The sequence below is a fragment of the Taurulus bubalis genome, assembly GCF_910589615.1.
Source record: "Taurulus bubalis genome assembly, chromosome: 17".
Taxonomy (NCBI): Eukaryota; Metazoa; Chordata; class Actinopteri; order Perciformes; family Cottidae; genus Taurulus; species Taurulus bubalis.
The window spans coordinates 20348889-20375039 of NC_136605.1; the positions used below are offsets into that span (position 1 = coordinate 20348889).

The 26151-nt window shown below is 43.0% G+C and overlaps 1 protein-coding gene across 1 annotated transcript in view; it reads left to right on the forward strand.

Annotated features, from left to right (window-relative positions):
* The window catches only part of grapa (GRB2 related adaptor protein a), a gene marked incomplete at both ends in the record, with an annotated part of 28400 nt that continues 2249 nt past the window's right edge, over positions 1 to 26151 (forward strand). Inside the window, 4 exons of the mRNA XM_079232895.1 lie at positions 1 to 78; positions 5375 to 5472; positions 6447 to 6566; positions 20223 to 20391. Of these exons, the coding sequence (XP_079089021.1) occupies positions 1 to 78; positions 5375 to 5472; positions 6447 to 6566; positions 20223 to 20391 (465 nt within the window). The remainder of the gene's footprint in view (positions 79 to 5374; positions 5473 to 6446; positions 6567 to 20222; positions 20392 to 26151) is intronic.

Below are 26151 nucleotides of genomic sequence, written 5' to 3' on the forward strand. Positions count from 1 at the left end.
ATGGAGGCGGTGGCACTGTATACGTTTCGTGCCACGGAGGGTGATGAACTCAGCTTCAACAAGGGAGACTTGCTCAAGGTAAGACTGACTTTCTCTCCACTATCTATCTATCTATCTATCTATCTATCTATCTATCTATCTATCTATCTATCTATCTATCTATCTATCTATCTATCTATCTATCTATCTATCTATCTATCTATCTATCCATACAAGCATAGGGCACATGCCTCACTCACGGTCCTACGTCTCGATCAGACCTCTCTCTCTCTCTCTCTCTCTCTCTCTCTCTCTTTCTCCACTGCAATTACAACTATTATAAGTTGAGCGTCTGCAGCCCTTGACTCTGTGTCCAGGTGCTGCTGTTGCTGACTAAAGAAACCAAAGAGCTGTGTGAGAATCCAGCCGGTCCACGGCCTGAACTTGTGTTGAACGCTACAGACGTTTGTGGAAAATGTTCTTTGCGAAAGGAAGGAATCCGTTTCTTTTGGAGGGGAAGTACCTTCATTCTCTCTCTCTCTCTCTCTTCATCAGCAGAGCGATATCTGTGTGCTGAATACGTAGCTTAGCAGAAAGAAAGTGGTAATGCTGGTCCAGACCCATGTAATATATGTGAGTGCTTTGAAGAAATTGACAGTAAAAGGTGTATTTCTTGGTATCGTATTGACATGAGAGCCGTCTCCAGCGAGGGACACCATGTCTTCAGGCTATTGTCACAGAGGACCGAAGCTGCAGCGACATCACCTGCAGCCCCGCCGGCCCGAGGAAGCGAGGAGGGAGGACTCTTTCATACCGCGCGGTGCTAATGTGTTCACGCGCTCGGCCGATGAAGTTCTGATGGAGCACAAAACGGCCGACGATGCTCCACACACGCGGACGTTGCTGCAAATAAGCCAGAGAAATTCTAAAACCTGGATTACCTCGGACATTGTAGAAGATCTAAACAATGGATCCGCAAAAAGATTAGCGTCACCAAATCAGTATCTGTCCAAATGTGAGTTATGGTGTCGAATAATGGGCCAAAAAGTGTTTTTGCAGAGCATAATGATGTGGGAAATTGTGGCTTAATTTGCTAGATGAACTCCTGAGTGAGGAGAACATCATGTTTTGTGAGGTCACGGTGACCTTTGACCTCCAAAATGGAATCAATGCATCCTTGAGTCCGCTGAAGTGGATGTTGGTGCCACATTTAAAGAAACATTCCCTCCAGGCGTTCCTGAGACGCCGTGCCTCCGGGCCGCGGCTCAGACTCATGCATGCGAGCCGAGCTTCTTGGCCGCCGGCAGTCACTTCCTGGAGCTTCTGATCTGCCGTTTCCAGCTGTTATGCTAAGCTAAGCTAACAGCTGCTGGCTGTAGCTTCATATTTAGCCGGCGGACACGACACTGGTCTCAATCCGCTCATACGACCCTCTTTAAGGCCTAAAAATGGGGACCCGTTTATGTATCAGGTCACAAGGTACAAATCAAGAAAAACACATGTTAGGTATCAAATTAAACATAAAAATCAGGGCTACGATAATATATAATCCCAATGTACAACCTCTAAACACAATTTAAACAATAAATAGGATTAAGGTTTAGGGTGAGGGCTGCAACTAAATAAGCATATTTTCTAAAATGACGACGTATCTTTGCTTCGGGATGCCAAACAAACCTTTTCTTGAAGCTACAGCTGTTGTGTCTTTCTCGTGGATAACAGAGCTCAGATATGCTCCTGCACAGCTGGAAACTACTGTAGTAGAAAATTGTCCCTCCAAGACGATCATCAGTGAACCTCAGGATTGAAGAGCACGAGCTTCTCTGCAGACGGCACCAGCTGTTCCACGGACAAAGACTCAGAGAGATCAGCTTCTCCACGGGGTTCAGCCTCAGGAGAGCAGAGTGATGCTGCAGAACAAGCTAACTTTTCCCCCGACTGAGAAAACTTGCTCTTATGACCATATTGCTTTGGCCCATTGCACATATACTAGTTTGTGAATGGCATGCATAGTTGAGCCAGGTGCAGGGAAATAACCTCATCAAAAAATAACCCGTGACATGTATTTGAATATGTCAAACAGGACAATAACGCCTAAAGCTGCAGCAGACGGGTATATTATTCTTCCCACTCTGTTACAATATTAGTCGACACATGAATAAAGCGGCATCTCATTCCTGCTGAGTCAGCGTATGATGCAGCTTTCGTTGTTCTGCTCTGTCTGAGCCTTCTCAAAGGAAATATGTGTGATTCTTAACTTCCTTTAAAGTATTTAAGTGCAGGTATCTTTTGTCTTTGGGTCGTATTCACCGACCTGTAAATCATGTGATCGGTTGCTGTCTTCGGTGAGAGAGCGGTGACACAATACTGTAAATATCTTGATGACTTCATCAAAGTGAACTCATGCTTCATGGCCACAGTGACACAGGTTGCCGTGACTAAACTGACACCAACTCGTGCTCAGCTTCTGCACCGTGTTTATTTCTCTCCTTCCTTTCCTGAGATAAAACTGCTGTTTAGTCTCCAGCCAAACGGCTCCGGTTCAGACTCGGGTCAAACAGTTCTTTTAAATAATTCCTCACATTTGTTCATTCCAGCTCGCCAGATGGTCGGAGCTTTACAGTTTCACCACGACGCAAGATGCACGTCATTTAAAACTAGCTGTCAGATGCTTTCCTTGTCACTATTTGCTGGTGGTTTTGTCCCCAATCATTCTGTTGGGGTACATTATGTGTTTTCTTCTTCATGTCCTGTTGTGCAGTGGCCATCTGGAAACACATCTATCAGGCTGACTAGAGTGGAGACTTCTAATGAAATGATAAAAATAGCTTCATAGTTAAATGAAAAAGTTTAAATCCTCCGTCATTGGCAGTGATTCAAATGAAGTGCTACTATTTAATTTGTTCACTTCCTGGTGTGACGCAAGGCCATCGAATGTAGGCTGGAACACGGTCTTGTACTGTATGGGGCTCTGTGAGGGTCTCAGGGTCTTGCAGGGTCCCAAACCCACTTGATTGACACTTGAGACCCCATAAAAGCCTCAATAGCAACATGTCAAGGGGTCAGATAGTTATGTTTCACTTGCAATTGTCACTCAAATGCATTTTAAAAGCGTACCAATGCTCATCAGTTTTCACCTCCGGTTCATTCTCTCTCCTGACCACCAGGGGGCGACTCCTCTGGTTGTATAGAAGTATATGCTTCATGTGTTAAAGCTGCATTCTCTCTCCTGACCACCAGGGGGCGACTCCTCTGGTTGTATAGAAGTCTATGCTTCATGTGTTAAAGCTGCATTCTCTCTCCTTACCACCAGGGGCGACTCCTCTGGTTGTATAGAAGTCTATGCTTCATGTGTTAAAGCTGAATTCTCTCTCCTGACCACCAGGGGGCGACTCCTCTGGTTGTATAGAAGTCTATGCTTCATGTGTTAAAGCTGCATTCTCTCTCATGACCACCAGCGGGCGACTCCTCTGGTTGTATAGAAGTCTATATAAATGACTCTACTTTATTCCCTCAGTAAACATTGTAAACATGAGTTAATGTCTCAATCTCTAGTTTCAAGTCTTCTTCAATACAGCATGATGTTCATTTAGTGAATTGATATGGAGATTACGACGGCCATTTTCCAAGATGGCGGCATTGAAATCATCCGAACTCAAGACTTCATAACAGCAGTCCACAATGGTTGATGTCTTGATGACTCCGTCTCTTCCTGTTTTAAACCTTCTTGGTGTGACAAAGACGACCCAAGCCCAGAGAGGCCGTCTTTCTGAGGCCAACGGGAGTCACATGACCTGTTTCAGCCTAAAAAAAACACGTTTTTTTTTTGGACAGTTTTTGTCCAGATATTTTCACTCTGGTACAAATGTTCCCGTTGGAAATGTTGTATTCTTCATTGATGCATTCATGGCTTATAGCAGGAGAGTTATTTTAAGGGTTCATTATGTAATTGTTAAATCCATTGGTATGGGGAGCTCAGTCAGTCAGGTCGTGGATGAACATCTTATACACATCCTAAACACACACGGGGGGGAAAGATATGAATAATGGATTAAACTGAGCTCACAAGCTTAGACGGAGCGCTTTCCCAAGAAGCAAATAAACATAACAAAAAGGTTGCTGCTTATTGTTGAATTAATAAACAATGGGGCAGCGATGACGCAGAAGCTGATTTTATTGCAAATTCAAGAGCTCGACAGCAAGGAAATTCAAATTTGAGTTGGAAAAGACGGCGGTGATGTGAACACGGTCGTCTGGAGTCAGTCCAACATCTACTTTAAACCGGAATGTAATAGTTTAAGATACAGCAGGAGGTGCTTTCAGATGGATTTCTCCTCCGCCAGCTGAGTGAAAGGGCAATCATTCGGTCCTGTGATTGAACAATGATTGATGCTAAGAGCAGTTAATCACTCCTCAGCCTGCAACACATTTTACAATACGCGTACGATTGTGCACAGCATTAAAGGAGCTGGTGCGTGAAATGAAGTTCCTAAAGGCAGACGGGGGACAGGACTACTTTCTGGCAGATCATAAACGATCACTAAAGGCCGCGGATACATTTCAGCTGTACATATACATATACATATATATATATATATATATATATATATATATATATATATATATATATATTTATATATATGTTAAACTGTTTTTCACACTCTGCTTGCTGTCAGTTTCAATGTCTGTGATTTAGTTTATTTGAGTTTGACTGATAAAACACAGGAGCACTGTGATAACAAAACAAGAGTGATGAAGCTAAGCTCTGTAGGGGAGATAAAAAAAAAAGAAATAAAAAAAGGGGGTTTATAAATCACTGCACACGGAGCAGAGCAAACAACAGCTTAAAAAAAAATCCAAATGACAAGGAATGTCACAGCGGGATTAGAATACTGAATTAAAAAAATGACAAAACCGCTACAAGGCGCCGGATAAAACAGGAACACGTTAAAGCTGTCAAACCGGAGCATAGCAGGTGTGTCTCCCAGCTAAAGGATGACCTCCACTGACCTCACAACAGTCAGAAGCCATCAAACCTTCCTCCCAGTCTTTGTTTAAAGATGAAGCTGAGGATGTGCAGCATCATCATCATCATCATGGAGGGTTAATGCGGTTCACGTCGGTCCGCCTGCCCCTCATGTGTGCAGTCATGAAGGGCTTCATGTGGCATTTTGAACTTGCCAATAAGGACTTTTGAGTGAGTGGATGAAGAGCCACTGTGGCGGATAAGAGAGAGAGAGAGAGAGAGAGAGAGAGAGAGAGATGTACAGCGAGCGAGAGAGGAATGATAACGGCCTTTCACCCGATAGTAATAGGCTGCGTCACGTCATTATGGGCAATATTTCATCCGTGTGTGTGTGTGTGTGTGTGTGTGTGTGTGTGTGTGTGTTCGTAGATCACCAACATGGAGGATGATCCTAACTGGTACACAGCTGAGCTCCACAACAGAAAAGGCTTCGTGCCAAAAAACTACATCAACCTGCGGCCCCATGCGTAAGTACACACACACACACACACACACACACACACACACACTTCAACTTGATCTCTCTACACACATTTTTACACGTCCAGCACCGGTCTCTCTAAACAGCTCATGAGTAAGTGTGTGTGGCGCTCGGGGCGTTTTTCTGCTCCGCTTTGGACATCTGCACTCATAACGGCATACGGCAGCCTCCCCAAAGGGACACACTCGCTCGGTGGCTTACGCAATCACACACGATACCATGTGTGTGTGTGTGTGTGTGTGTGTTTACAGTGAAGCTGCTGGTACACCCCCAGTATCTCCATCAGATGCTCATACACCAGCTGGGCTCTACTTTTTTCGCTGCGACAAACACGCAGTAAACAAAGCGTCAACATAGCGGCTCGTTAATGAACGCTGGTGTGTGTGTGTGTGTGTGTGTGTGTGTGGGGGGGGGGGGGACGTCGAGTCAAGCCTGTGCTCGGCGTGAGACGTCACGCTGTCCTCCTCACACAGCCAGAATCGTTGACCCCGTGACCTCAACCGCGAGCGTCACCGCCTCGGATGCGCTCTCCTCTCATTGGAGCCATCAATCTGAGAGCAGAGCACAAACCTCGTATACAAACACACACACACACGCACACACACACACACACCGCTCGACTAAGCAACGCTAATGAGGGTTAGAAAGGAAAGATGGCTCAGCTAATTACGCTCCACAGCTGACAACTGATGGGTTTTTGTTGCGTTCATATTTAGCTGTGTGTTTAAAAATAACTTCACAAATGTGCTAATTTTACTCTTTCCTCCCGCTCCCCCGTCTCCTCCGCTTCACTGTCGCCGTTGATCAGTGCAGTTTCTTTTTAAAGTCTCATCACTTCCACTGAAAACATAAAACATCAAAAGTAAAAAAAAAAAAACGAGACGCCCAAATGAATAATTCCGTGAAAAGAGAGAGAAATGAACGACTGCTTTCTTGTCCTGCTTCCTGTTTCTTCTCCAGCTGGTTCGCCGGCCGTATATCTCGCGGCGTGGCGGAGAGTCGACTCCGGCACCGGGAGTGCGGCGCTTTCCTGGTCCGAGAGAGCGAGAGCGCCCCCGGAGAGTTCTCCATGTCCGTCAGGTAGGAGACGTCGGGGCCCCTCCGAGGGCCCCTCCGAGGGCCCCTCCGAGGGCCCGCATCCATGCATTGCTTCTGTCAGGTTGATCTGCACGCACTATTTGATCCCCATCCTCTTATAACTCCGCGGGGATCCTCAACGTGTCTCATCTCTCCTAATGCGATCTAATTCAATCAGCAGATCTATGCTAACATGCTCCATGCGTGCACACGCGGCCCCCGGCCCGTTTGATCGTTCATTAAGTGTGTGAGTGTGTGTGTGTGTGTGCAGGCTTTACGTTGTTGGTGGCGGGGGATCTGAGGATCTCCAGCCGGAGAGGAGATGGTGTGAGGAAGGAGGGTAGGAGGGCCCCTCTGGCCTGATGTGAGCTAATCCTGTCTGGCACAGCGCGGCATCTGGAGCTGCTGATGGGGGCAATCGGTTGTCTTGAGGCGGGGTAATGCAGCTGAGGCTCTGTGGGGGTATTGGAGGTGGAGAATCGGGGATATGGAGTCAGAATGGTGGCGTTTGAATCTATAAATCCAGACCTGGAAGCCAGGATTGGCTCCTCTCTGGTGCTGGAAGATGAAGATGAGGAGGAGGTTAGGAGTGTTTTTTTGGGTTGGGATCTCTCTCCCAGTGGATTTAGGACGGGCCTTTGGGCGCTTTAAGGCGGGAAAGGGAAGGAAGCGTTGGCATTAAGGGAATCGAAAGAAAGGGAAATGAAGGACGGAAGAGCAGGGAGGTGCTGTGTGTAACAGGTTTGCCAAAAGGAGACAGAGGATTTTTTTGTTGTTGATTCCTCTCTGGCTGCTGTTGTTGGACGGTGTTGCAGCTCAAAAAAACTGGGTCAGGTGCGTGTGTGGGAGAGTGTGTGTGTTAGAGGAGAGGATATGTGTGTGTGTGTGTGTGTGCTGACAGTCAGAGGAGACGTCCCGACAGCGGTAACCGTGTGGGAGCTCGGCTCAGTCCGGCTTTGCCGTCAGACCGTGAACAATCCGATCCACTTTCACGGCCAGAAAGGAGACTTTGTTTCCTTCGTTTTACAGGATGAAGTCAGAGGAAATATGTTTTCATTGAAATGAACATCTCAGGGGCAGTTTCACCTCCATGTTTTTATTACTGGGGTCATTTGGCTGAAAGGTTTTTAATCGTCAATGAGAGGCACCTTCTAATCGCCTCGCTCCATCATGGCGGTAAAGGGCTGTGATCCAGTGTCACCGTGGTTACTGTGGTGATAAATGATCCCTTCAGAATTATTAAACAATCACCCCCCTGTTACCGCTTTTGTGTTAATTGGTTCCAGAGGAGCAGCTCACAGTCCCATCAGCTGTTAGTGGATTATTGAGTCCTATTATGAAGGAATGTTGATGTGATGCACATGATCAGGTAATCAGGTAATGATCAGGTAATCAGGTAATGATCAGGTAATCAGGTAATAATCAGGTAATCAGGTAATAATCAGGTAATGATCAGGTAATCAGGTAATGATCAGGTAATCAGGTAATGATCAGGTAATCAGGTAATGATCAGGTAATCAGGTAATGATCAGGTAATCAGGTAATGATCAGGTAATCAGGTAATAATCAGGTAATCAGGTAATAATCAGGTAATCAGGTAATGATCAGGTAATCAGGTAATGATCAGGTAATCAGGTAATAATCAGGTAATCAGGTAATAATCAGGTAATCAGGTAATGATCAGGTAATCAGGTAATGATCAGGTAATCAGGTAATGATCAGGTAATCAGGTAATAATCAGGTAATCAGGTAATAATCAGGTAATCAGGCAATGATCAGGTAATCAGGTAATGATCAGGTAATCAGGTAATAATCAGGTAATCAGGTAATGATCAGGTAATCAGGTAATGATCAGGTAATCAGGTAATAATCAGGTAATCAGGTAATAATCAGGTAATCAGGTAATGATCAGGTAATCAGGTAATGATCAGGTAATCAGGTAATAATCAGGTAATCAGGTAATGATCAGGTCATTGATTCAGCCATGAAGGAACACCTGAACATCTATGAGATTAGGAGCATGTTGGTGTCCAGTAACATCTCACTGCTGAGGAAGACGTTACCGCATCACATCTGTACGTAGACACTACATTTGTCAGAGCAAATTTTACTCAAATAAAAAAAAAAATGTCATTTGGTCCCAGTCTAGTAAAATCTACTTTTGCCTCAGAGTCAATAATTCAGAGTATTTCTTATTCTATTCAGTGTTTATATTTAACTCTACATGATGATCATTTACTGGAATTCTATATAGAATTGGATTCGACTCCCTTCAGCTGTCTTCCATCCCATAAACCGTCAGCTCGTTCCAGTGTGAGAGGCTTCATGGTTTCATGTTTCATGGTTTCATGGCTTCATGGTTTCATGGTTTCATGGCTTCATGGCTTCATGGTTTCATGGCTTCATGGTTTCATGTTTCATGGCTTCATGGCTTCATGGCTTCATGGTTTCATGGCTTCATGGTTTCATGTTTCATGGCTTCATGGTTTCATGTTTCATGGCTTCATGGTTTCATGTTTCATGGCTTCATGGCTTCATGGCTTCATGGTTTCATGTGTCATGGCTTCATGGCTTCATGGCTTCATGGTTTCATGGTTTCATGGTTTCATATTTCATGGCTTCATGGCTTCATGGTTTCATGGTTTCATATTTCATGGCTTCATGGTTTCATGGTTTCATGGCTTCATGGTTTCATGGTTTTATGGTTTCATGGTTTCATGGTTCCATGGTTTCATGATTTCATGGTTTCATGGTTTTATGATTTCATGGTTTCATGGTTTCATGGCTTCATGGCTTCATGGTTTCATGTTTCATGGCTTCATGGCTTCATGGTTTCATGGTTTCATGGCTTCATGGTTTCATGGTTTCATGGTTTCATGGTTTTATGATTTCATGGTTTTATGATTTCATGGTTTCATGGCTTCATGGCTTCATGGTTTCATGGTTTTATGGTTTCATGGTTTCATGGTTCCATGGGTTCATGATTTCATGGTTTCATGGTTTTATGATTTCATGGTTTCATGGTTTCATGGTTTTATGATTTCATGGTTTCATGGTTTCATGGTTTTATGATTTCATGGTTTCATGGTTTCATGGCTTTATGGCTTCATGGTTTCATGGATTCATGGCTTCATGGTTTCATAGTTGCATAGTTTCACGATTTTATAGTTTCAAGGTTTCATGGCTTCATGGTTTCATGGCTTCATGGCTTCATGGTTTCATGGCTTCATGGTTTCATGGCTTCATGGCTTCATGGTTTCATGGCTTCATGGTTTCAGGGTTTCATGGCTTCATGGTTTCATGGCTTCATGGCTTCATGGTTTCATGGCTTCATGGTTTCATGGCTTCATGGCTTCATGGTTTCATGGCTTCATGGCTTCATGGCTTCATGGTTTCATGGCTTAATGGTTTCATGGCTTCATGGCTTCATGGCTTCATGGTTTCATGGCTTCATGGTTTCAGGGTTTCATGGCTTCATGGTTTCATAGCTTCATGGTTTCATGGTTTCACGGCTTCACAGTTTCACGGTTTCACGGTTTCACAGTTTCGTGGTTTCGTGATTTTGTGGTTTCATGGCTTCATGGCTTCATGGTTTCATAGTTTCATGGTTTCATGATTTTGTGCTTTCATAGTTTCATAGTGTCATGGTTTAATAGTTTCATGAATTCATGGTTTCATGGTTTCGTGGTTTCGTGGTTTTATGGCTTCATGGTTTCATGGTTTCATAGTTTCATAGTTTCATGGCTTCATGGTTTCATGGTTTCATGGCTTCATGGTTTCATGGTTTCATGGCTTCCTAGTTTCATAGTTTCACGATTTTATGGTTTCATGGTTTCATGATTTCATAGTTTCATGGTTTCATGGCTTCATGGCTTCATGGTTTCATAGTTGCATAGTTTCACGATTTCATAGTTTCAAGGTTTCATGGCTTCATGGCTTCATGGTTTCATGGTTTCATGGCTTCATGGTTTCATGGTTTCGTGGTTTTATGGCTTCATGGTTTCATGGTTTCATAGTTTCATGGTTTCATAGTTTCACGATTTCATAGTTTCAAGGTTTCATGGCTTCATGGCTTCATGGTTTCGTGGTTTTATGGCTTCATGGTTTCATAGTTTCATGGCTTCATGGCTTCATGGTTTCATGGTTTCATGCCTTCATGGTTTCATGGTTTCATGGTTTCATGGCTTCATAGTTTCACGATTTTATGGTTTCATGGTTTCATGGCTTCATGGTTTCATGGTTTCATAGTTGCATAGTTTCACGATTTCATAGTTTCAAGGTTTCATGGCTTCATGGCTTCATGGTTTCATGGCGGTGGAAATGGAACCTCAGGAACCGTGGTGGGCTTGGTCACACTGTTTTACTCCAATAGATTTTATTCTGAATATTTGCTCCTACCCTACTGGCTACGGCTAGTAATTACGCTCCAAAATGATGAAATATTACGTAAAATAATAGTATCTCAAAACCTTCGGGTTGATTGTGACCCGAGGAGCTCAAAGGTGATTGGTCCTCATGAGAATAAAAGCTCTTCGAGCTCTGAGGACCACGAGGACCGAGAGGGGCTCCGGTTTGAGTGCAGCCTCCACTTTCTCAAAAGGTGGTTATGAAAGGATGCGTGTCCGGGGACCAGCTTCAGACTGAGCCATGTGAAACTGTCCCAATGGGTTATTTAGTAGCTTATTTTGGGAAAGTGGAGCAAAGTGATGCCAACCTAGACTTTTATGGAGAGAGATGAGGAATCCATTCTGCTGAGCCGGGCTTTCAGAGAGATTCCCCCTCTGAGGCCGCCTCAAAGATCCAAACGAGGAAACGTGCGCTTGTTGTTTCCTTTGTCTTTTTCAGACTCTCGGTACACAACGGACATAACTTTCACTTTTTTTTCTCAAAATGGAAAATCTCACTTCCTTCCTCACATTCATCAATATCCTTCCACCTCCACGTAAAACTCACAGCACCAAGTCATCAAAAGACACTCGGTGGACATGTCAGACTGGAAAATAACCCTGAGACACACACACACACACACACACACGCACATGCACACGCACACACACACACACATCATCCTTTATGGTATAGCTGTGTGGTCATTCCGCTTCTCGAGGACTCGTGCGACATTTTCTCCTTGAAACAGTTCAAAAGAAACTGTAAGAGCCGACGTCACTTTCTTCTTTTATCTTTTTTTCCATTGCTGGATGTCTTGTCTCGGCCCTCGTGATGGAGCTCGGGTTTGTTTCACCACAACACACACACACACACACACACACACACACACACACACACACAAACGTGGTTTTCCTGCGACCTTTGTCTTTTTTCCAAATGTCTGTCGACAACTTTGTGTGTGCAATATCTCAAAGAAACTAAATAAATAGTGTGAGGAAGACTACGATATCGCTGCAGATATATTTTGAAGTGCGGTCCTCCTCGGGGAACCGGAGGTCTGTTCTACTGCCGAAGCGTTTCTCCGTGATGTGACCGGCTCGTGCTCCCGGTGGCTGAAGGCTCTCACGGCAAAGTGCTGAATCGGGTCGTTTTTTCATCATTAGTCTCTCATCGGGGTCATTACTTCACAAGAGGAACCACAAAGGGACCCGAGGCTTATTTTACAGGCCACATAATCTCCTCTAAGCTTTAAGTAACGCACATCACTTTGTCAAATAGTTCAGTTTAGTTTGACAAATCAATGTCGAGAATATTTGCATGACAGGGTGAAGAATGGAGCCGGTAAAGTTATGCAATATATGGGGCTTTTTCTTCAGGTGAATTGATGTTTTCTAGCTTTATGCTTAAGAAATAGTCGACGTCAGATCAGATGGGGAGATCAACACCCCTTTAATGTATTAGCTTAGCTTAGCATACATAGTGGAAACAGGAGGAAACAGCTAGCCTGACTGTGTGATGTTTTAGCACCTCTAAAGTTCACTGATTAACACACTTTGTTACCTTCAGACAAAACTAGCTAGCTGCTTCCCCTTGTTTCAGTCTGTGTGCTAAGCTAAGCTTGTAAGCTAACACTAAGCTATGTTAGTCTAAGCTAAGCTAACCGGCTGCTGGTTGTAGCTTCATATGAAGACAAATGGCAACGTTTGTCATAGTATCCATAGAAAAACAATCATCTCTATTATATTTTGTTTTATTTTCATCACTGCTCCCATACTTTCGGAGCCAAAAGTAAAGTGCGCCGGTCTCCTTTTTGTATTTTATTTTGTATTAGCTGTCCAGTTTGGCTTTCACAGCTCAGTGGCAGCAACTGAATAACACAGTCCAGTGACCAACGCTCAATTGAGAGAGACAGAGGCGTAAATACGGAGAGAGAAGAATAGAAAGAGAGATGGAAAGAGGAGACGGGAGAGCTTATGGTGGAGGTGCGTGATTCCACTTTTTGATTTCCTCGTTTTCTCATATTAACAGAGCTGAAGTGAGACCAGCAGACCATCTGGGAGATAAACCCTCGAGAGGGTCTCCTCCTTTTATAGTTTATTTTTTTTATTACATTTTTCTCACTATTTATTCTTTCCATGCTTTATCCTCTTCTCTCCTTGCAGTCTCTCAATCTATCATGTATAGGTGTATAAAGAGACCCCAGAAGCAATCGTATGTCAACAAATTTTCTTTTTATTTGTTTCCTTTGGGACGGATCATAAAAGGTTATAGTGTTGCGTATCATTTATATGCAGATGATATTCCCTTTAAACCCAGTGAGGCTTTCTACAGACTGCACAGGATGAAGCAGAGCATTGGTCCACTCACAGAGCACTGCAGGGTCAGACTCCGGCATCGCGTGGCTTTGACCGTGTTCACCGTGTACAGCAGCCTCGCGGTCGAATGCCAGGTGGATATTTACATAAACAGAGATTCATTTGAATAAATTCCAAGCGTTCCTGAGTTATTGCGTTCACGAAAAAAAAGGCGTAAACTCTGGTTTTGCGTGATGAAAATAGAAAATGTGAAAATGTTGCTTCGCTAACTAGCGTTACAAATCGCTACGGGCTGGTTTAGCTAGTATGAACTTTGAAAGTCGAGCTAAGTGATGGAGAACATGTTCATTCACGTTCACAAGACTGAAAAAGTGCTTCAAGCCATCGTAGTACTTTTCTTTTTCTTTTTGGCTTTAATAATTTACCTCTGTAGTTTAAGACTAGCCTGAGGGTTTGCTAGGCTAACGTTACTTAGCGGTGGCTCTGTTGAGATTGAACTAAAGAGATTATTTCTTTCCTTGCAGCATCTCTGAGAAGCGATGACACAACTACTCAGATCTATATTCATCACAGCAGCTCTGGTCCTTATCGGTGTGTCCGAACTTTTCCGGCTCTACAGTTTTAAATTGGCAGCGTATGGAGTTGAAGATGTTGTTTTTGCTTTTCTCGGTTATGGTTTTATTTATGATGATAACCGACGTGAGAGGAGCCTCTTTCTCCCTCTAATATCATCTCCGTCTGAAAGGCTCCTTATTGAACCGTCAACACACTTACGGCTAAATTGCCTCCACTACACCAAACATCTTTTATCACCCTTCCCCTCGTTTGCTCCATCCTAGCGCCCTCACACACACACACACACACACACACACACACACACACACACACACACACACACACACACACATCCTCCTCATCCATCTATCGCATCAGGCGATGCCGAATAGTTATCGATGTCGCAGGAGGAGCAGAACCTCTCGCTCGATCACTCACGTGCACGCTGTACGCTCAGCTTGTGAAACATGAGAGCGCGCACACACACACACACACACACACACACACATACACACACACACACACACACACACACATACACACACGCACACACAATCACAAGCTGATGTAATCAGCAAGCACATGGGCTGACGCACACTCTGATAACTCCTTGACACGACCATCAGTTAGTGACACACACACACACATACACACACACACACACACACACACACACACACACACACTCACAGAGTTAAATTGACAGCTGGAGGTGTCAGCGAGGCTGTGTGAAGTATTCCAGACATCTGCAGCGGTTTAGAAACTGAACAGCACATTAGAGAAAGATGGGGTTGGTTGGCAGGATGAGAGAGAGAGAGAGAGAGAGAGAGAGAGAGAGAGAGAGAGAGAGAGAGAGCGGAAGTGAGACTAGATTGATGGAGAGAAAGTCGAGAGAAAGATGGACGGACGACCTTCACGCGTCTTGAATTGTGCTGGCGCGGAGCAAAAGTTGTATAAATAACTTCTGTCCTCATCTACGGTACATCTCTCTCTCTCTCTCTCTCTCTCTCTCTCTCTCTCTCTCTCTCTCTCTCTCTCTCTCTCTGTCTATTTCATTTTCTCTCTTTCAATCTTTCTCATTCTCTCTTAATCTCTCGCTCGCCCGTTTCCTTTTAGTTGGAAAAAGAAAATAATCTCTATCGCCATGGGCCTTAATTACACTGGATCAGGGAGATGAGAGGGCACTTGGTGTGTGTGTGTGTGTGTGTGTGTGTGTGTGTGTGTGTGTGTGTGTGTGTGTGTGTGAGACAGATGCTGTCGGTGTTATGCACTCTGATGTCTCTGGTAGCACGGCAAGGCAAAGCAGCGCCGCTGTGCCTGTTTTCGGACAATTTTTATTAACGTTTCCTTAATTATCTCCAGAACCACATCGTTGTTTAACTTCATTTAAAGTTCCACAGTTCCACAACCCTTGTGAGAAGATACATATGGTGTAAAACATAATTAAAGTAACTGTTAAGTTTAAGTATTTACGTAAACTCCGCCGACTATACTGCTGCTCCGTCAGCTTACCGCGGCGGTCGTAAGGTTTCACTAAATCCATGATGAATACCCTTTACAAAGTCGGATTTCCCTAACAAACAGTAACCGTACAGGCTTGTGGGACAACTCTAACAAAGCAATCAAAATCCTTACGAACTCAATATTAGTACCTGTAGAATCGCAAATCGGCCGGAGGTTTCTTTTTCTTCTTCTCTGTCTCACAAATCCGCTTCCTGTGACTTACGTGTACCCCCACATTCTAGAAACACCTCACACAGCAAGGGGGAAGGCTCATGCAAATGTTAATACCCAGCAGCCTCTGGTGAGACAATGTATTCTCATAAAACAAGTAACCTTTCTATTTTTGAACCGAACGACACGTTTTTTTTTACTAAAACACCTTCCCGATATATCAAAGCTTGGTTTTACAGTGTTGCATATTCTGATTATTTAGGTCCTAAGCTTTCCAAAAGGTGTCCTATTAGTATTTGGGATGTTGGTAAGGGCCTGAACCATGGAGTTTGTAAAAGTTCGGCTACTTTTTTGGGGGGAAATCTAGCGGAGATCATGCTGGACATTAATAGTTATGATCAAAATATGTTAAAAAAGTGTTGTTTTTTTTAAATATACATTTTCTTCACAAATAAATTCTGAAATAAATTATATAAAATAATACAAGTAATATAACTCATTTGAGGTTCATACGACTACTTGATTAAAATAAAGACGTAAAAAAAGAACCATATACGAGCCTCAGGTTTCAAGAGGTTAAAGAGTAACTGCACACTTTTAAAATGTTTTTTTAATTTTATTTTTTAAAGCTGTAAAACAAATAATTTGACTGAACTGTGAATAAGCAGCAACGCTAGTGTTACTGTAGACATTGTTTTACCAAAAGTATAAAGATCTGCACCTCGTGTGTTAAATCAGAGCCGATCCCGTTTGGTAATAATAATCTACGTCATGAAACATCAGCCACTGTTGGTTATTGTTAGTATAAAAGTATCCTCATATCCCAGGAAAAGTGATTCCTCTTTTTAGCCTTGTTTAGTTTGATTCAGGAATATATTGAGAAATACTTGGTAAGGTTACTGTTATTATCTTTCCACTGTTCATATGACCTTATATCCAGACGTGTTTACAGTTATCTGAAGGTGTTCAGTGTGATGAGGCTGAGATAGTATTTCGTGTTGGGTTTGAATCATTTGTGTTTTCTGCCATTTCCCCATGTCGAAACTTCAAAGTGCATCAGTTTAGTGGTACAGAGAGTAGTGGTTGGCACTGCAGGGCAAAGTGAGCGTGAAGACGTGATGTTGTAGTTTAAGTGTTGCTCAATAAATATTTGAAGCGATTCCGGTCAGAGATGCAACGGGAAAGTGTGTTGAAGTTATTTTATTCTGTTGACGCTGTATACGTGCAGAACTGATATGCAGATAGCAAGCAGATATTTTTTTTTTAAAGAGTCACTAAACCACAGAATTCGGGCTCAACATATATCTCTGGCAAAGCCGCGGTGACGAGCTGTCATGCTAAAGGGGGATTGACCTGAAATCTAAAGAAATGTTATGTATTTATGAATGCATTATGCCTCAGGGCTAACTAAGCGTGTTGCTGTTTGCTAGCTAGCTATGTAATGGAGAGCCGTCAGAGGTCTGATGCTCACGTGGGCAAAATAGGAACACAGGAATGGGGTGACATTAGCGTTAAATTTAATTTAATGCAATGTAACTCCTTATCCTGAATGATGCACGTTATAGCTAAACATAACAATATCATCTGAGCTGGTTTACGGGACCAAAAAATCCAAGTCATCGCCGTAATAATAAACAAAGGCTAATAAGTAGTATATTAATGGCGTCTAGTGACCTACAGGGGTCTGGAGTGGGGATTCAAGGAGTTTTTGAGTGCATTGTGTGACGCTGTGGTTTCTACAAGATTGCATTAAAAATGGACGTACTTTTCATGTGGATCTATCGGGATTGACTCGTTTTTAGAGCCTCCAGTGGACATTTGAGGAACTGCAGTTTGTGGCACTTCCACATTGGCTTCATTTCTAAGCACGGGTGTTGCTGCCTGGTTTTAAACTATTAATACAACATGTAGAATTTAAATTATTTGCACAAAAATGTGAACCTGAATCCATTTACAACAGTACTAAATACGAACATGTTTTTATTTTTTTTAGAATCTTTCCTTTTTTGTGTGGAAACTTGTACAAACTTGAAACAGTTCATTTTTGTGTTTTATCTTAATCACATCGTGTGCAATTAAGAGTTTGTGGCTGCATGCATTATGATTTCTTATGCTTCACGTCTTCACTGAAAGATTTGGAAATCTCTGTCAAGAAATAGGGCTAACCCATGATAAACAAGCTTCTTTCAAGCTGAATATTTGTATTATTATTATTTGGAGCCGTTTGGTTTGTCAGGATGGCAGATAAACACAACCTATGCTTGTTTTGTTTTACTTTTGAATTTGGTTTACTTTCAAATGGAAGCCCAAACATTTGAGAACAACAAAAGAGTTGCAGGAAAAGTAAAGTAGATGTGGGGAACCGGCTGCAGCACAACTTAAATGGAACTTGTCTTGTTTCCCTTTTCCTTCCTTCTAAGTGCTTGATGCGTTGTGTTCTTCATTGCGTTGTCGTGGATCACCTAAAGGGAGAGTCCTCGCCCTGTCTGCATCCTGTCTGTAATCTCCACCTCCACAGAACATTAAAGTCTCCTTCATTTTTTTCTTTGTGCCACTCGGGCAAACAGCTGCAGAGCTGGGGGCAGTAACACGGCCCGACCAGTAGGGGGCAGCAGAGAGTGGTGGGGCCGACAGAGAAGTTCACAGAGAAAATGAAAAATTAGATAGAAGTCAGAAAACAGAGCCAGAGGCTGCTCACACACAATGATTTCATGTTCAGAGGCTAAAATGTGTATAAAAAAAAAACGTTCATTATTTTTTTCAACTGAAAAGCATCCTCTATTGTTCCTAAACTTCATCAAGGTTTCTTAGTTTTAGTTTCTGAGGGTGGTGGGTGCTATCTGAGGGTGAGACGAGGCAAACAAGGACACGGAGGTGAAAAGGCATGAGAAAGAAGGGCCGGGTGGAGGTGGAGGTGGAGCTGAATGCCACATCCAGTCATCGGGGAATCAGCCCTTGTTCTTATCGAGCTCAGCATCTGAACAGAGGGAAGAAGAAAAAAATATATTCTGCAACCATAAAAAAAACAAGCCGATGCTCCTTCCCTGTCTCTGGAGCCTGGAGCAGCGCCAGCGAGGTGTCATTGTGTTTATTCTGGAGCCAAAGGGCGGATTTATTCCAGGGCGGGTCCCTTCTAGGAAGAACCTGCCACACTTTTAATGAGCGCGCTGTTTTCCTGCGTCATCTTTTATTTTTTCATACATGTTAAACCATCATTAACGTAGAAGCCCTACACACACACACACACACACACACACACACACACATCCGACTTGTGTGATGTGTTGAGGAACACGGGGGAGTTGGAGGCAGTTATGTAACCGTGTGATCACGGTGATGGTGTCCAGATTTTCTAAAGATAAGCTGGCAAGTTACTTAGCAACCGCCGGATGATAGGGGAGCAGGTATACGATTGCCAACGAAACGCCGGCCAAAACTTCTTTTAATCAAGACAACGAGGCGTTTCTGCTGCTGCCGCCATGTTGGAGCTCAGGACATGTCACTGACACGTCATTATGCGACAAGGGATTCACTGATAAATGGGTGTTTTTGTTCGACATTACAGGATATCTCAGAATGTAATTATCTGCTATTTATATTGGATAAATATGACTCACACACACAGACACTCTATACTAAATATATATTGATTTGAAATGTGCATTAATGCAGGTGTCTCATCCTAAATGTGTTAAATGTGTATTGTTGCATTGTCGTGTCATCACCTGTGTTGGTCAGGGGTTTCACTGTGGACTTCCTGCAGTTGAATTAATTTAAAGAAACAAAAAGTAAATAAGCTGTCCAGAGGACATGTATTGGGTTGCAGCCCCAGCAGCTGACAGCTGAGCGGGTTAAAGGGGAGGCTAGAGGACTAAAGGCCAACACTGTTTGGTATCAACCCGAAGCCGCTCCCAGGTTTATTGAGGACCAGATTATGTCCGTCCGTCTGTTGCTGAACATCGTGACGTCACAACATAACAGCAGCTCTTATAGAGAGGAAGCTGATGCAGGGGCATCATTATTTAATCACATTATAGCTGTATATAGATATACTGTATGAATATTTAATATCTGTAAATATATATGTGTACATATTTGTATACATATGCTGTATATATATTAAATATCTGTATATATATATACAGATAATAAATATAAATATATATCATATCTGTATATATGTATAAATATTCCCTTTATATATTTAATATCTGTACATATGTATAAATATATACATATATAAATGAAAAATAAATAAATATATATTTACTATCTGTATATATGTATAAATATACTCTAAATGTATACAGTATATATATGTAATATCTCTTATATAAATGTATACAGATATTAAATATATATATATATATACTGTATATATATATATTTAATATCTGTATATGTTTTATAGATACATACTGAGTATGAAAAAATATATATTTACTATATGTATAAATATACTCTATATATATTCAATATCTGTATATATTTATATATAAATATTTAATCTGTAATTAAATAATTGTGCCATTGCATCAGCCAGTTTCCTCTATATGAGTGTAGCTGTATCAGGAGATCTGGAGCAAGCAGTTCATTTATATTTATTACGAGGCTGCAGTAGTTTTTATTCTCACTTCTATGATAAACTGAATCCCACATTTCTCATCTAGGAAGAGAAACCGTTCCAACCGTCTCGTGCTGATCTTCTTCTTCTTCTTCTTTCCAGTTACGGGGACCACGTCCAGCACTTCAAGGTCCTGCAGGACCGCTGCTGCCAGTACTACGTGTGGGACGAGCTCTTCTCCTCCCTCAACGAGCTGGTGGAGTTCTACCACAGCAGCAGCATCGCCAAGGAGAGGACCGTCTTCCTCAGGGACCCCGAGCACTTCGCCAGGGTGAGCGCCTGCAGACCCCCTTCTTTAATTCCAACGGCCTCAAACAAGTTCCCTACATTGTCAATAGTCAATGGAAATACTGATTGTAAAGGACCGGTTCATACAGGTTCACAAAGTCAAGATTTAGGAAACAGAGGACATTTATTTATCTTGAAATGTAAAATATTGTCATCTCCAACTCACTGATACACTGATTTTTCAATATCATCTCCACGAGTTTCCTCTTCAGCCTCTCCGGATACAGAAAGTGTTGTTTCCCCCCGAGACATATCTCTATTTTGATGAAGTTAGAACTCAGAACTCACGGAAATTCCCACCTAAGCCCAGCATCTGTTATGCACTACCTTTCATTTTGTCGTGGTAATTTACGGCGCTGTGACTGACGTGGCCGCAGGGGTTTGAGGTCGAGGTGCAGCTCCCGATGACAGATCACAGCACCGCCGTCGGTTGGGAGCAGAACCAAACCCTCCGTCTCCGGCACGGAGCCAGAAGGAGGTTTGTTTTAGTTGCCTCATAACATATTTGGACTTTACGGTCGAGGTTTCTACTCTATTTGAGTCGACTCATCTTTTTTCACGCAGCTCAGTATCACAAATGTGTCTCGAGGGCCTTTACACCCTCTCTCTGCTTTTCAATGCACTCTTCTTTTTTGTTTTGTCACCCAAAGGCGTATCCCAAACTGCTGTCAGGATTAGTGAGATCCAAATCAGAACGACAGGTATAGTTCCCGTGACGTTGCCGCCGGGGGAGAAGCCGTTGTCGTTGCTTTGTGAAGACATCACGCACATGGGAGTCACGTTGCATGAGAGGTTCATCCCCGGGAGGAGGAGGGGCGATGGGAGGGATGTGATCCACAACGATGGGAGGAATGTGATCCACAACGATGTCATCCACGGCGATGGGAGGGATGTGATCCACAATGATGGGAGGGGTGTGATCCACAACGATGGGAGGGATGTGGTCCAAGGCGATGGGAGGGATGTGATCCACGGCAATGGGAGGGATGTGATCCACAGCGATGGGAGGGATATGATCCACGGCGATGGGAGGGATGTGATCCATAATGATGGGAGGGATGTGATCCACGGCGATGGGAGGGATGTGATCCATGGCGATGGGAGGAATGTGATCCACGGCGATGGGAGGGATGTGATCCACGGCGATGGGAGGGATGTGATCCACAAGGATGGGAGGGATGTGATCCACGGCGATGGGAGGGATGTGATCCACCGCCTTTCTGACATGATGAACATGTTCGCGCCGCGGTAACAAGATGAGTGCTGATGCTCGTCCCATCAAGTGTCTTGAGAACAGACAGGCAGGGTGAATTAATGATGTGTCCAAGTCAAGACAAGTCTTTGAGGAACGAGTCTCAAATCTTTGAGCTCGAGTCTAAGTTAAATCTCAATTCTTTGTGTACTCTTTGTGGAACAAGTCTCAAGTCTTTGTGAAACAAGTCTCATGTCTTTGTGGAACAAGTCTCAAGTATTTGTGAAACAAGTCTCATGTCTTTGTGGAACAAGTCTCAAGTATTTGTGGAACAAGGTCAAGTCTCAAGTCTTTGTGGAACAAGTCTCAAGTCTTTGAGAAACAAGTCTCAAGTCTTTGTGGAACAAGTCCTATAGTCCCGTCTCAAGTCTTTGTGTAACAAGTCCAAGTCAAGTCTCAAATCTTTGAGGAACAAGTCATAGTCCAGTCTCAAGTCTTTGTGGAACAAGTCTCAAGTCTTTGTGGAACAAGGTCAAGTCCAGTCTCAAGTCTTTGTGGAACAAGTCTCAAGTCTTTGTGGAACAAGGTCAAGTCCAGTCTCAAGTCTTTGTGGAACAAGTCTCAAGTCTTTGAGGAACAAGTCTCAAGTCTTTGTGGAACAAGTCTCAAGTCTTTGAGGAACAAGTCTCAAGTCTTTGTGGAACAAGTCTCAAGTCTTTGAGGAGCAAGTCTCAAGTCTTTGTGGAACAAGTCTCAAGTCTTTGAGGAACAAGTCTCAAGTCTTTGTGGAACAAGTCTCAAGTCTTTGAGGAACAAGTCTCAAGTCTTTGTGGAACAAGTCTCAAGTCTTTGAGGAACAAGTCTCAAGTCTTTGTGAAACAAGTCTCATGTCTTTGTGGAACAAGTCTCAAGTATTTGTGGAACAAGGTCAAGTCTCAAGTCTTTGTGGAACAAGTCTCAAGTCTTTGAGAAACAAGTCTCAAGTCTTTGTGGAACAAGTCCTATAGTCCCGTCTCAAGTCTTTGTGTAACAAGTCCAAGTCAAGTCTCAAATCTTTGAGGAACAAGTCTCAAGTCTTTGTGGAACAAGTCTCAAGTCTTTGTGGAACAAGTCTCAAGTCTTTGTGGAACAAGGTCAAGTCCAGTCTCAAGTCTTTGTGGAACAAGTCTCAAGTCTTTGAGGAACAAGTCTCAAGTCTTTGTGGAACAAGTCTCAAGTCTTTGAGGAACAAGTCTCAAGTCTTTGTGGAACAAGTCTCAAGTCTTTGAGGAACAAGTCTCAAGTCTTTGTGGAACAAGTCTCAAGTCTTTGAGGAACAAGTTTCAAGTCTTTGTGGAACAAGTCTCAAGTCTTTGTGGAACAAGTCTCAAGTCTTTGAGGTAGAAGGTCAAGTCCAGTCTCAAGTCTTTGTGGAACAAGTCTCAAGTCTTTGTGGAACAAGTCTCAAGTCTTTGAGGAACAAGTCTCAAGTCTTTGTGGAACAAGTCTCAAGTCTTTGAGGTACAAGGTCAAGTCCAGTCTCAAGTCTTTGTGGAACAAGTCTCAAGTCTTTGAGGAACAAGTCCCAGTCAAGTTTACAGTCTTAAACGATGCATCACGTGAGTCCTAGTTTAAAGCCCTAGATTAAAGAGACTCGAGAGACTCGAGAGAGAACATGTCGTTGATCTCCAGCTCTCCTTCAACCGCATCAGGATTTAAACTCCATTAACGGGAGCAAGAATAAACAACGAGTCTATTTCACACATGGTGGGAAAAAGAGTAGACTAAAAGCAGAACTGTTTTTAAATGAAGACATTTTCTTTCACCAATTTTCTTTTGATGTTTGTCTTCCATTAAAAGTGCGACGCCTCTTTATTGGGCACAGAAGCATTTTAATAGCGTGCTTCAGACGGCATCAGCCCGGAGCGACTCGTGAACACAGATGAACTCCCAGACTCTGCTGCCACCTGCTTCTGCAGATCGGCTCCACTTTCTTTGAACTCTATTCGACTCATTTCGTTGGAAAATCCGACCTTGCCCTTAACTCCGCATGCGAGTAAAATGAAAAACAGTGAAGAGGCTGCGGCGTCCTGCAGATAGCCGGCCGCCGCTTTCTGAGGTGATCAGATAGGATGTGAGGAGTTTAGAGGCCGATGCTTTTAATATAACTAAACCGTGGGAGGAAATAACGCCGAAACACACACACACACACACACACACACATCCTCCTGTGCAGAAGGTATTTCTTCTTTTTTTAACATTTTAATAAACAGGCATTGGTGTTCTGTCACGGCAAAAAAAGAGTGAATGCACACATGAATAGGTTTATGATTTCAAAAAGAATCACATGCATCGAGCAAAATGTCAATACAGTTCAATATTTTCACGGCCATGTATCATCAGAGAATCGGAGGAGCTGAACAGTGTTGAGCCTTTAGAAGATGATCCAACTGTATTGATCTTCAATAAGTCTGCTCCTCCTCACAACCTTCTTCTTTTACTCGCTATGCCGGAGGAAAGTGTGGCGTTAAAGGTTGTCTCACCGACTCATTTATTTCAATAAAACAAAAGCATGTGTCACCTGACTTCCTGATGAGGACCACAGGTTGTTTGATTTTTTTCATACCCTAAAAACAAAGCTTATATGTCACAAAGCAGCTTGTTTTGCTTGGTGACATCCGGCCTCACACCGGGGACGTCGCTCGGTCCGCCGAAAAACAAATGCTGCTGGAACAGGTGCGGTTTAACAATTCAGCTTCGGGGGCGGGAAGCGGGACGATAACGGCCAGCGGTCCTGCGGGAGAGAGAAAATCTGTCCGACCTAAATACCGGCACGGTTCTGAATCTCTTTTAATGTGAGCCGCGACAATACAGGAGCTCATTTCTCAGCATTTACATGTTCTGATATTCATACAGGCCGGGGTCGTGACCTCTGCGTCCACGGCAGCATTATAACACTGCCATGCTGATCCAAATAAGGGGAAGTCAAATGTGTAACACCTCTGAGAAGTGTGAATATTTCAGACAGATGTTGCACACGTTTCCTGTTTCAAAGCCTTTTCATCGCTGTTATAAAGCAGATTCAAGGCCACGACAGAATGTTTGCGCTTGTTAATTTCACGGCTGTTTTCATCCTTCATTTGTTCTCTCCATTCTCGATGAGAATCTTTGGGCTGCTACGTCTCCATTATAGTAATAACACTTGACACTTAAATGTGCTGGAAGGAAGACTTTAAATGTGCTTTTAAGGCTCGGCAATCGGTAACAAAGGGACGAGAAAATGAAAACAAAGCATATCGACGTGTCCGTTTAGGTCTTCTCAGCAGGATTATCAGCGTGTTTGACTCCCGACTAAATGAATTACAGCACCGCTGCTCAGCGTATGGGCAAATCTACCGCAATGCATGATATCCAGCCCATCATGCTCTGATGTGACAGGTCCCAGATCAGTCAATACGGAACAAAACAACTCCCTTTATATCATGAAAGGACTCAAAGACGTCACATCAGGAGCATGCATGTTTACGACCCAGCAGTATTCTGCCTCAGGTCGCCTTGCTCATTTAAGAACATAATCTGGGCTGCGTGCCAAGTTGGCCTCATACATATATATATATTTATATACAGTATATTTGTATAGTATTCTTGTGTCAGGAAAAAGCATCTGTCATTCCGCATCACGGCCTCTTAGTCATACCTTTATGTCTGCAGCCTTGTTTACTCTGCAACGGTTATACTGATAGTTTTAGGGGTAAATTGTGTGTATATATATATTGAGTGAGGAAATTATTCTCTGCATTTTACCCATCCTTGGTAATTAAGGGAGTGTTACTTCGACATGCAGACTATGGGGAGAGCGGGGATCTTTGGGGATTTTATTCATCCCCAAAGGGACATTTGTTTATCACAGTAGGAAGCAAAGTTACATAGGAAAAATATCAAAAATATCAGGAATGAAACATACTCAATTTTTACAAAAAAACAGCAGAGCGTATTCATTTAGGAAATTAAACAATAAAGAAAATGCAAAAATGCAAAGTATATGCAGCGTATATGAAGTGTATACAGAATGTACAGTGACTAACAAACAACAAAATGCTATTGATGTTGAATCAATTGAATCTATTGATATGCAGCTCAAAATCTACATATTATGCAACTAATTTAGATTTTTAGACCAATCTAAGTCTTTATTAAAATAATTTGTGCTTTTAATTTCACCTGACTGTTGCAACAGGCTTTTGTTATGTCTGGCAGCAAAGAGACAAGATGGTACAAACCCCATCCCACATTTACTCAAAGCAAATCACGGTCATCAGCATTTCCCACCAGTATCTGTATTCCTCTGCAGGTATGTCTGCAGATTAAAAACAGTAGCTGTCTGTCATTTTACATGAGGTCCTGGTCAGCTGGTCTTCGTGTCTGTGGGGCGTCGTCCGGCCTTCAGCTTCAACAAAGCTCCACCGCCCGTCTCTCCCTGAGCGTGAGACTCCATTATGGTTTCACTTACACACATTATGACAGCATTTTTTATAACGCATTAAAGCCTTGTACGCTCCTAAATCCCCACAA